The following is a 12,261-nucleotide window of genomic DNA, read 5'->3' as shown; positions in this document are numbered from 1 at the left end:
ACCGCATTCATAGACTCTCATTGGCACCCAGCACTTTTTGGAGTTATTTTTCCCAAATCTTTAAAAGGTCATATTGCCAATTCCCCTTATTGGATTTATGTCAATTTGTAAATTTTGATTTATTTTTCTAATTGGGTTTGAATTTTATTGTTTAACATATTCTCTTATTACTGTTTTGGTGCTGCATACATACTTTACTCTTTAACCAGTGCATATGGTCAATACCCTCAATTGCACTTTATTCAGGGGTATTTGCAATGTATCCATTGTTTTTTTCTGAGTGATTAATATCTTGACTTCTGCTTTGAAGCCAAATTGCACTTCCATTTTAAAAAGTGAGAACTCTGTATTCCCAATGAAAGTACATAGCCCAGGGTTAACCCAAAATTATAACCATTAAAGCCTATTTTCTTCTCAAACAGAGGATCCTGCAAAGAAGAATATTTATGAATGGAAGACTTTGTTGAAAAATCCCAGTATAACACCCCATCCCTGTCACCCCTCTCTAAGCAATATAATGCATTTAAATTGGCAAATGTTGTTGCACCCGAGTTCTATTCCTTGTTTCCTCGCATGACCACATTGTGTAATTTGGAGCACATAACTGTACATATCTGCATCATATTGCCCTCATCAACCTCAATAGAAGGTCTTAGAACAAAATGTAATTAACGGGCTATTAAAAAGACGAGAGCCTTAAACTTAAACTACTTCTTCTTGGTGGCATTACACACAAATTGTCAAAATGAAAGAGCGCACACCTAAACTGAATGGCTTGGTCACACAAGTGATACTTTAGGTTTTGAGAAAAAGGCACATGGTTGGTGGGATTGTAGAACTGCTGAATACTGTCACAGTTAGGCTGCTGTTGCATGCCCTCCCAATGGAGGCTTTCCGTTGCAAGACCTCACCTTTACTATGCCCTTTCAATGAGGCAGCTATTCTGTGTCCTTAAAGTGAGACAGCCTTTGCATGTCCTCACAGTGAGGTCGCTGTTGTATGCCATCACATTGTGACATTGATCATGTGTGCTCTGTGATTTGGCATCTGTTGCATATCCTCACAAGGAGAAAGCAGTAAGTGCTTATTCTGACAGTTCGGACGCTGATGTCTGTTCTTAACAATGAAGAAACACCTGATACATGTTTTTTGCAATAAAGGGCTAGCTGTCACATGTCCTTGGAGTGAGAAGGCTTCTGCCATGTTTTTGCACAGTAAAGAGACTCTGATTTGCATATGTGTAGTGTGTTACCAGCTCATGTATAACCTCACTGTGGGGATATAACTGTCTGTCTTTCCAGTGAGGATGCCTATTTTATAAGTGTAGAGCCAGCTAGTGCACATCTCACTACTGTGGTCCTAGTTTGCCGCATTTCCTTATAGCAAGGGAGCAATTGTTTGGTATTGTTGCCTTGTGAGGCAGATGTCATTGTAGTGTATTTGCTGTGAGGAAGAGATTGCTTCAGGTCGATGCAGTAAAGGGACAATTGTTTGCAGTCCTTGTAGGGTAGGTGCTGCTGTTGCTTATCCTTGCAGTATATATACTGTCCTTAGTGAGACAGTGGCTTTCAAGCTACTGCAGGAAAATACAGCAATTGCTTGACCTTACTTTTGGATGTAGCCAAGCCTGCAGTAATATACACACACTTGGCAGCTGTTGGATATCCTTGCTTTGTTGAAGGCAGGTATTGCCTAGCCTTTCCCTGTGGTGTCACCTTTTTCTGTCAATGTAGTGAGTGTGTAGGTAGCATTGCATGACATAAAAAGAGAGCAACCACATGATCTTGACAGGAGGAATAAGGTACTTGGTGTGTAGTTGCCAGTGACTACTCTTCTTTGCTTTCCTCACAGGGCACTGAAAGAACCAAAGGAGCTGAACTTTATCTTCGGAGTCAACATTGAGCAGCGAGAGCTGGATGGCATGTTTGTCTATAACTGCAGTCGATTGATAAAGATGTATGAGAAGGTTGGACCACAACTTGAGGGTGGAATGTAAGTTTCTTGCTTGTCTTGTTAATCAGATTGGTTTGCATTCTGTCACAGGGGTGTGATATGAATATGAAGCATACTGGTGGACAGAACTAGCAGCACTATGGCAGAAGCATGTCAACAAGGCTGTTGAAGAACTATGCTTTCTAGCTTAAACTATGTGGAGTTACCCTGACAAATACATGACGATGATCCATCTGCTAGTTGGAGTGAAAATGCAGATCACTTTTTTCTATTTATTTGTATTTTTTATTTTTGCTAGCTGTTCAATAATATATGCTGTAAAGAGACTGTCTCATAAGCAGTAAAGGGAACTTTTACACACTTGACAGTAAATGCTACAGGTTGTAGTTTACACTAAATTGTAACAGTTTGTTTAATTGTAAAATGTAGTGCCATTTGAAGTCACTAAGCTTGATTGTTGATACTAAATTCCAGGTTTTTAGTGTTTAAAAGAACTTGGTTAATTTGAGCATTACCTGTTGCTGGGCTTACTAGAAATAATGTAACATAATGTAAACCGCACAGGCTTTTCAGTAATCTGTAACATATCATTCTGGAAAATAGCAACTCGTCATACAGAAAAAGCACAAATGTATTTTTTCATCGGATGAAATGGAAGCAGAAAGAATTAACACTGAAGCTTTGAAAGGTTTACAACCTAAAAAAACACATGTTCAAGGCATGTGAGCTGTAGATCACCTGCTTTGCATACTCCTGCCATCTAGTGTTGGCTCCGGATGTTTGCAAGTTATTTTTCTTCGATGAAGTCTTTCCAGTCACGAGGTAAAGCGACTCCTCCTTTCGGTGATAGTGTGCAAGGTCATCAACTCCATTGTTAGATTGTTTTTTTCTGCCATCGGGTTCAGACGTGTATTGCTGCGCTCCGGTTCGAAACCATTCTTCAGATTTGCCTTGGTGCAATCGGGTTCGGACGTGTATTGCTGCGCTCCGGTTCGAAACCATTCTTCAGATTTGCCTTGGTGTGCGATCCACGCTACCCGCGTCGGTATTGTTTCGAACGCGTATCTCACTTTTCCGCGTATTGGTTCAAGAAAATCTCTATTTCGATCGGAACACTCGGGGGAGGCTGTTGGGCCTAACCGCGCCGGTCCACCTCGCAGTCGATGGAACGGACCCCATTTAAATTCTGCCCTTGGTGCCGCGCGAAGTATCCGCGCACTGACTCACACGAAGTGTGCAACTTGTTCTTATCTCTGGAGCACAACGAACAGGACTACAATGCATGCAGATCGTTTCGATCGAAGAAAACGCTCCGCGATTGTCGGTCTCGACCTCGTGAAATGCAAAGCCAGAACATCGAATATACGCCGGACATCTTCGATGAAAGATCTGAGCCAGATGAATTCGATGCACAAGGGGCCAAAGAAGAACAGGAAGAAGATGTATCTATTCTGGAATCGGACTCCAAGATGGAAGACAACATACCGCAAGTTCAACGCCCCAAAATCCAACTCAGACCAAGCAAAAGGCTTCCGTTCCACCCCCGCCTTTAGGCCACGGTCGGCATCGAGAAGATGTTTGACACCCTGCTTCTCGGGTCGGCACCGAAACATGTCGCTAAGCCTTCTGGCTCAGGATAGAGTTGGCCAAAGTCCGGCACCGAGCTGAAACCTACAGGCTCAAAGCTGAAGACTGCTTCAAAGCCGAAATCCTTGACGCCGAAATCGAAAACGGCTTCGGATCTGAAACCTTCCGAGCTGAAAAGAAATTCCGCCCCGGCACCGAAGTCCTCAGTGCCTAAACTGAAAAATGTTCCTCTGTTAGCTGCAGGATCCGATTTGCGACGTCCCACCTCCCAAATCAGACCCAAAACAAAAGGATCTTTACATTAATCCTGATACAGGACATCTTCTTACTAAACCGCCTCAGAAGCGCAAACCAGAAAATGAAGACGGACACTGAGATAGCTAAATCAATGGGAGCCCTAGTCTCCTTCTAATCGTGGCTCCTTTCTTCGCTCCTTCTATCGTGGGGGGTCCAAGACCACATCCTCTTTAGAGGAGGATACAGAGGTAACAGTGGCAAAGGTAGGGGCAAGGGTTCCACTCCACATAATTCCCCTTCCCCTAACAATCAGTGACTTGCCTACCGTTCCCCCGATCATTTAACACCTGTCTGGGGACATCGTCTACAATTCCTCCCTATTTGGCAATTCATAGCTACAAACAAATGGGTGCTAGGAATGATCTAAGACGGTTATTGCCTGGAGCTTACAACCAATCTTCCAATCATTCCAACTTGTTCTCACAAAATGTCACCAGAACATTTACACCTGCTCAAACAGGAAGTCCAGTCTCTCTTGCTAAAAGGAGCCATAGAGCCTGTACTGTTACAACATCAAGGGTCAGGCGTGTACTCCCTGTAGTTTCTAATTACCAAAATGGACGGCTCCTTGAGACCTATTCTGGACCTCAGAGAACTAAACCACTATATACTGTCAGAACATTTCCACATGGTGACACTTCAACAAGTGCTCCCACTTCTAAAGCAGGGTGACTTTGTCTACTCTAGACTTAAAGGACGCATATTTCCACATTCCATTTAATCGTGCTCATCATAAATACCTTTGATTTATGATAGCGGGTCAACATTACCAATTCAAAGTACTACCGTTTGGAGTCACCGCTGCTCCCAGGGTATTTACCAAATGCCAGGCAGTAGTCGCAGCGCATCTGAGAAACAGCACATCCATGTCTTCCCATACCTGGACGACTGGCTCATCAAATCCAGCACTTACTAAAAGTGTCTCCAACACACCCAAGCCACAATTCATTTACTACACCAACTAGGGTTTACATTGAACGTGTTGAAGTCTCATCTACAGCCTTACGACACACAAGCCTATCTGGGAGCCACCATAGACACTCGGAAAGCTCTAGCCTCTCCCAATGCTGCCAGAATTCTCAGTATTCAGTCCCTTCTCACTCAGTTTGAGCCCAACCAATCATAACCAGCAAGAGTCTGTATGCAGCTGATAGGAATGATGGCGTCTTGCATTGTGATTGTTCCCCATGCAAGACTTCACATGGGTCCCCTTCAAGAATGCTTAGCAAGTCAGTGGAACCAGTCGCAGGGTCAGTTGACCTATCTAGTTTTGGTAGATGGCCGCACCCATCGCTCTCTGCAGTGGTGGAACCTACAAAATGTATCCGAAGGGCGGACCTTCATCGACCCTGTTCCACATACTGTGCTAACAGCAGACACATTGCTCACTGGTTGGGGTGCTCATCTTCACAATCACACAATCCAAGGGTTGTGGAGTCCAAAGTACAACAATCTCCATATAAATCACCTAGAACTACTAGTAGGGTTTCTAGCGCTCAGAGCTTTTCAAATTCACCTAATAGGTAAGCTGTCCTAGTCCGCATGGACAGAATGACTGCTATGTGTTATATACAGAATCAGGGGGTGGGGGCACACTCTCTCCAACTGTCACGCCTAGCACAAGCCATTTGGAAATGGGCTATACACCACAAGATTTATCTCCTGGCAGAGCATCTTCCAGGAGTAAGCAATCGAAATTGGAGACCTCAGCAGACAGAGGCAGCAAATCCCCAAGTTCTCCTCGCCTACTTTCAGGAATGGGGATTTCCTCACATAGTCCTGTTCGCCACAGCACAAAACGTGAAATACCCAAGCTTCTCCTTCAGGTTCCCACACCTGCTCTCCTAATACAATGCCCTATGGATGAATTTGTCAGCGATATTCGCCTACGCTTTTCCACCTCTCCCACTCATTCCGCTGGTAGTTCGGAAGCTCAGGCCAACATTCCTTAGACTGATTCTCATAGCTCCCACATGGGCACGTCAAACTTGGTTCACCACCCTGCTGGAGCTGTCAGTAGTTCCACACCAAAAGCTGCATCTAACCTCTAGTCTCCTCACTCAGAGCCATGGAGGAATCAGGCATCCAGATCGCAAAGAACTCAAGCTGGCGATTTGGCTCCTGAAGTCATAGAGTTTGGTTATTTACAATTATCACCAGGCTGTATGAATATCCTAAAAGAGGCTAGAGAACCTACTACTAGGGCATGTTATGCAGCGAAATGGTTTGTTATCTATTGCAACAATAACACTGTCAATCTCTTGATGCTGCTGTGCAAAACATCTGTTATGTGTTACATTTACAGCAATCTGGACTAGCCTATACATCCATGTGCTTACATCTAGCAGCAGTAGCTGCATACTTACATAACAAACACTTATCTCTATTCAGAGTACCTGTGACTAAAGCCTTTATGGAAGGATTAGAAAGGGTGATACCACCAAGAGACCCACCTGCAACAGTATAGAACTTAAACATAGTCCTTTCAAGGCTAGTGGGTCCACCATTCGAACCAAATGCACAGGTGTCAATTACAATTCCTCTCATGGAAGGATGCTTTTCTCATCGCAATCACTTCACTAAGGAGAGTTGGTGAACTCCAGGCATTAGCTATACAAGAGCCTTTCTTTCAGCTTCACAAAGGCAGAGTGGTTCTTCGAACCAATCCTAAATTTCTTCCTAAAGTAGTGTTTGCTTTTCATATCAATCAATCAGTTTAGTTACCTGTGGCCTTTCCTCAACCTGATTCCGTAGCAGAATGAGCTCTACACACACTTGAGGTTAGAAGAGCTCTACTATATTATGTGGCGAGAACAAAAGAATTTCACAAAACAAAGCAGCTTTTTGTTGCTTTTTCTCCACCACACAAAGGCAATCCATATCCAAGTCAGACATTGCAAGATGGATCGTGAAATGTATCCAGACATTGTTATATGAAAGGGAAAAGAACTTTGATAATACCCCCTAGAGCGCATTCCACAAGATAGGGGGTATTATGGCACACTTAGGGAACTTTCCCCTAGCTGACCTCTATAAGGCAGCAACATGGTCTACACCGCACATTTCACCATGCACTATTGTGTCGATGTGTTAGCGAGGCAACAAGCTAATGTAGGTCAGGCAGTACTTGAAACACTGTTTCTAACAACTGTAACAAGTTCAGGTGAGCCACCGCTTTGGGAGTATACTGCTGTATAGTCTATGCAAAGCATGTGATCTACAGCTCACATGCCTCGAACGGATAATGTTAGTTACCCAGTACGCATCTGTACTTGGCATGTAGGGCTGTAGATTCACATGCGCCCACCCGCCTCCCCGGGTACCTGTAGTTGTTGCCGTTCTTACTTTACATAAATACACATGGACATCTCTATTCTACACTTACTAACTCCATTCTCACCCTCTGCGGGTAAACAATCTAACAGTGGATTTCGATGCCCATGCGCACTATCACCGAAAGGAGGAGTCACCTTACTTTGTGACTGGAAAGACTTCTCCGAAGAAAAACAACTTGTAAACATCTGGATCCAACACTAGTATGCAAAGCATGTGAATCTACACCTCTACATGCCAAGGACAGATGCTTACTGGGGAACTAACATTATCCTTTATTTCCGCCAAGTACATGGCTAATTGTGTTTGTAAACTATGTGCTTTTACTTTTTCTCTTTCATTTAGTTTTCTTTGATTAAAACTCATGCAAGTGCTTTATTTTTTATGTGAAATAAATATTTTTAAGGATGCTTCATTTGTTTACTCGAGCTCAATCTGTCGGTACATCTGAAGACACCTGTCAGAAAACTTTAAAAGTTCATGCTTTATATACCATTTTCATATTATTTTCGGGTATTCCAGTAAAAAGTATTTAAACCTGGAGTATTAGATTGTTTACAAACTATGAACGCATAATATTTTTGTATAGTGTTTTTAAATAAACGCAGTTGTTTTTTCAGTGTAGATTGAACACTTTATTGTAAGGTAACCATGCTTGGTCTCCATCTATTTGGCAGATACTTTATTGCTTATGTTTAATATTGCATATATGGGAGCATAGCATCTTTTTATTCCTATGCCGTTCCGCCATGGGCTTGAGTTATAGGTGTAAATGTTTTCAGTAAGACTACAAATAGCAAATTGTAACTTTTCAATAGTTGTCACTTTACCTAACCATAACAAAATTATGCTGCGATTTATCTACTGTTGCAATGATGAAGCAGAGTGGTGCATAGGTGTTAAATTAGTATGTAAGAAAAGTGGCCATGAAATAATTCAGTGGGCCCTAGCAGCAGTAACTCCCTTACACATAAAATTGGAGCCCCAAGCTTTTAAGTACTTTGGAGTGAAAATATATCACTGGGTTGTGAGGACACCTGCAAGCCACACATTTAAGCGCTTTCTAAAACTGCTTATAATTGCATGGAGGGCCTTATTCAAAATGGTGATGCTACCACGGATACTGTACGATTTTGTGAATCTTCCAGTCAGGATCCCTCAATCTATGTTTAGTGCATTAACCGTAGTGTTAAGGGAATGGATGTGGGATGGAGGGAAGCATAGAGTATTGCAGAACTTTTCTACAGTACTCTGTGGGTGAAAGTTGGCTTGGGGCCCAAGATCACAAACTGTACTATCTTGCAGCTCAGCTGCAGTGAGTAGCTAGATAGCTTGACAGTTCTAGACTCGCTGTACTAGGCCTGTGGGGACAATTGATAGTAAGGAGCTTTAGGTAAACTTGTGCTGGTCCTTAGGGCACAAGCACCCAAACACTCTAAACACCTTAAGGTAGCAATGCACTTCTGGAGGAAAGTAGTGCCTAGAACAACATAAAACCCACTATACGCACCAGCACTCCATTTGATTGGTATTCCTACTGCAAGGGCCAGACGGATGAAGGAGTGGACAATAGGTGACTGTTACGAGAATAGTAAATTCATGTAGCTAGACTCCATAATTGCTGAAAATGGCCTACCTTAGTCCCAGTTCCTGGTATACAGAGCTATACTACGATCACTGAGGGACTCCTAGACCTGGCCTTAGTGATAGTCCGACACGCTATAAGGATGAACTGGAGGTAGGTCTGAGGAACTACCTCCCTGGTGCAGATGGAAGGAAGAGGTTAAGAAATAGTCAGTTCGGAAAGAGCAGGCCTTTGCAGTGAGGTCAACTGGGGTCCGCAAACCGCGTATAATAAACCTTTGGAAAGATCTGGTGAACTCATTAGCCAGGACTGCCGAATAAATCCAGACTCTTTTGCCACCAAACCACCATGGATAAAATGCAGAGCATATGAAGATGCAGGGCTACGTGGACCCGTGATCACCATGAATATGGTAACGTAGATGCTAGACATCTTGGGAGGGCAATGACGTGCTAATTCTGTGAACAATTTAAAGACCTTATAACCTGGTTCCGGGCTGTGTTGGCAGGGTTTGTTGTGCCTTTCCTCTACTTTCTGAGACTTACTGAGTTGACTAGCCAACTCACATAGCAGGTTGTATTACATCGTACAGTGATAAATCTCTAGATAACTAATGACATAGCTTCAAGCATGAACTAGATTTTGTAAGATGTAGACATGAATGGAAAGACTGAGGAATATACTGTGTATATTGAAACTGTAGGTAATGCTTAAAAGTAAATAAAAACAAGTTTCCAACAATAAAGGTAATTAAAGTATGTTGGAATTTGAGTCATTCTAACGCTGGACCTGATTGTGAGGATAAGACTTACTGTAAATACCTTTTCCGTATTAAGTTGTAGTTTTGGCAGCTTGTCAGACATTGCAGTATAATACGGTGTATTTCTTTCATAGGGCGTGTGGCGGGGTGGTTGGAGTAGTTGACGTACCGTACCTGGTTCTGGAGCCCACACACAATAAACAGGACTTTGCAGATGCCAAGGAATATCGACACTTGATGAAGGCGATGGGGGAACACTTGGCACAGTACTGGAAAGATGTGGGCATTGGTAATCGGTCCTTCGCTCTCTGGCATTAATGGCACACACTGTTTGCTTGACATGGAATATTTCAGTCTGCTTTAAAGTGAAGTGTTGAAATGGAATGGGTTGACCTGTGGTAACGTTGTTACTTGGTGCTAATACTAGAGAAATTGTTGGGTCTTATTTGAACTTATAGGGTCTTGACCTCTTATCTGTATTTGCTAGCTATGTGAAGGAAAATGGAAAGAATCCATGTTAAAAACTAGTGTTAATGCTAGCAGTGGATACAAAAAATTAGCACTGTGCTAGATATTGACTTTAAGAAATACCAGTGATTACCAGTGGGGTTTGATGGCATGCTAGTCAGTGGAAAAGCGTACTCAAATTTACCTTAATATTGTGGCTGTGGTTTTTGCGAATATACACTGTTACTACGCATGTGAATACATCGCATGCCATTACAATGCGGTCGTTACAATGACCGCGTTGTTACCATGCTTACATTTACATCGCAAGTCATTACTTCAACTTACGGTAGGGGGTGCGCTGGACTTAGGAATAGTAGTATTTACTATTCATACTCCATTTTGTGCAACAGCAGGGAAGGTGTTGGAGTCTAACTCCAATACCAGTGCGCCCCCTACAGCAAGACTTAGTAATGACTTGCGATGTAATTGTATGCGTGGTAATAACGCAGTCTTTGTAATGACTGCGTTGTAATGGTACCGCGTTGTGGAGAGCGTGTTGTAAACGATGTTTCCCGTTATTGCTAAGATATTTGGCTAACATATGTTTTGAGAACTAGATAGCTGTCCATGGTTATGGTTACTAATGGTATGTGCAAATGATAATCACTTTAAGGGGGTTATTAATGTTTAAGCTAATGCATTACTCGTGATGTTGATGAATGATTAATGTTTCAATATTTGGGTAATAGAAAACGAAAGTGATGAATTTGGAAGCAGTGATGGTAGGCCCCCTTGGTTTAGTAGTAGAAGGTTGTATTTCTGGTGAACATGATTCCTGTGGGATGCTTGATAAGAGTACTTCCATCCATGATCATAGCCTCCAGGGAATGGTGGTGGCAGCCGTGGTTTACATTTTGCAGCGGATGAAAGCAGTTGTCATAGAGGGTGTCTTAAGATAATTGCACTGTTCATTGAGGTAAGACTTGAGGAGGATCATTATATTGGGGATTTGCGTAGGGTGAAGGTTCTCCCTTTAGTAAAGACTTTTATAATCGCGGTAGTAGTTGTTGGTTTAAGGTTCGTGATGGTGCTTATTGTGAAAATTAATAGCTGCTTCAGGATATGGATCTTGGTGGTGGTTATAGTAAGTATGGTAAGGAGAAAAATTATGTTTATCATGGGATTTATTTAAGGGCATGTTGGTATTCTTTGTTGTAGTTAAGTTGCTGTGAATAGTCGTTTCAATGATAGGCCTGTCTGTGTGTAGTTGATACATTGGAGAGAAATGTAAGCATGACTATAGTAACACAGTTGAGTTGGTGAAGTTGTCTATTAGGAGTTTTGCCCTTTAAGAATGGGATGATGGTGGGGATTATAGCTTTGACAGACAGGAAGAATTACAAGTCTGTTGTTAGATTCAATTGTGCAATGTCTGTAGTTGTCTCTATTGAATGGTGCTAATGATAAAGGTATGCATTAAAGATGACCATGAGGGTAAGGAAGATCGACTTTGGGTAGTAATGTATATTAATGGTGCACATTAGTGGCACATATACTGATTCCTGCATTAGGATATGAGTTTAACAAAAGTAGCACTAGGTATGTTTTCTAAAAATAAGACTGCTTAAAAGAAAAGCAGTTACTTAATATATTAATAGTGAGTTCGTAGCATGTGTTTCTTTATATACACATGCTCTGCATGCTCATGCCATCTGGTTTGTTCTTGGACATTTGCAAGTTGTTTTTCTTTAATAAAAAAAAAAAAAGTCTTGAGTCATTAAATGCACTGTGACTCCTCGCTTAGTAGGCAATCTGCATTGGCACCAAATTCATGTTGAATTGCTTTTTTCCTCCATTGGGTTTGGACGTGTACCAAGTGGGTTCCAAGGTACAGTGTATTCTCCTTTTTTCGTTGGGTTTGCATGATGAATCGTCTACACCCACTTGGTCCGCGTTTCTTCTGTCACCAAAACACTATCCAGAGAACAATGCCTCTGATCAAGTCCCCGATGGCACGGTCCTCATGCCTGCCCCATTTCCTCATACCCATTCGCATCGACAACTTCCATACCAGAAAATTCATAGTCACACATGGAAATGGAACCCGAACGCCATTCCATGGCTTCCCCCGGTGCCACTTGAAATACCCGTAGCTAGACCACAACAAGGTTTGTAATTTCTACCGCACCTCAACCACAATGCCTTGTATGAAGCTTGTTTTGCCTTCCAGTCGCAAGAAAACTCTACAGTTCTGAAGGGAGAAGTGTTGGGTCCCCCGGAAAATGCACCCGCAGTC

The 12,261-nt window shown here is 42.4% G+C and overlaps 1 protein-coding gene across 5 annotated transcripts in view; it reads left to right on the top strand.

Annotated features, from left to right (window-relative positions):
- MORC2 (MORC family CW-type zinc finger 2) overlaps positions 1–12,261 on the top strand; it is a 403,660-nt gene that overhangs the window by 177,534 nt on the left and 213,865 nt on the right. For all 5 annotated transcript variants that reach the window (XM_085634756.1, XM_085634754.1, XM_085634755.1 and 2 more), the window contains 2 exons: positions 1,852–1,992; positions 9,650–9,804. In XM_085634756.1, the coding sequence (XP_085490882.1) occupies positions 1,852–1,992; positions 9,650–9,804 (296 nt within the window). The remainder of the gene's footprint in view (positions 1–1,851; positions 1,993–9,649; positions 9,805–12,261) is intronic.

The sequence above is a fragment of the Triturus cristatus genome, chromosome 11 (genome assembly GCF_964204655.1).
Source record: "Triturus cristatus chromosome 11, aTriCri1.1, whole genome shotgun sequence".
In the NCBI taxonomy this organism is placed as follows: Eukaryota; Metazoa; Chordata; class Amphibia; order Caudata; family Salamandridae; genus Triturus; species Triturus cristatus.
This window is presented reverse-complemented; position numbering and strand designations above follow the sequence as displayed.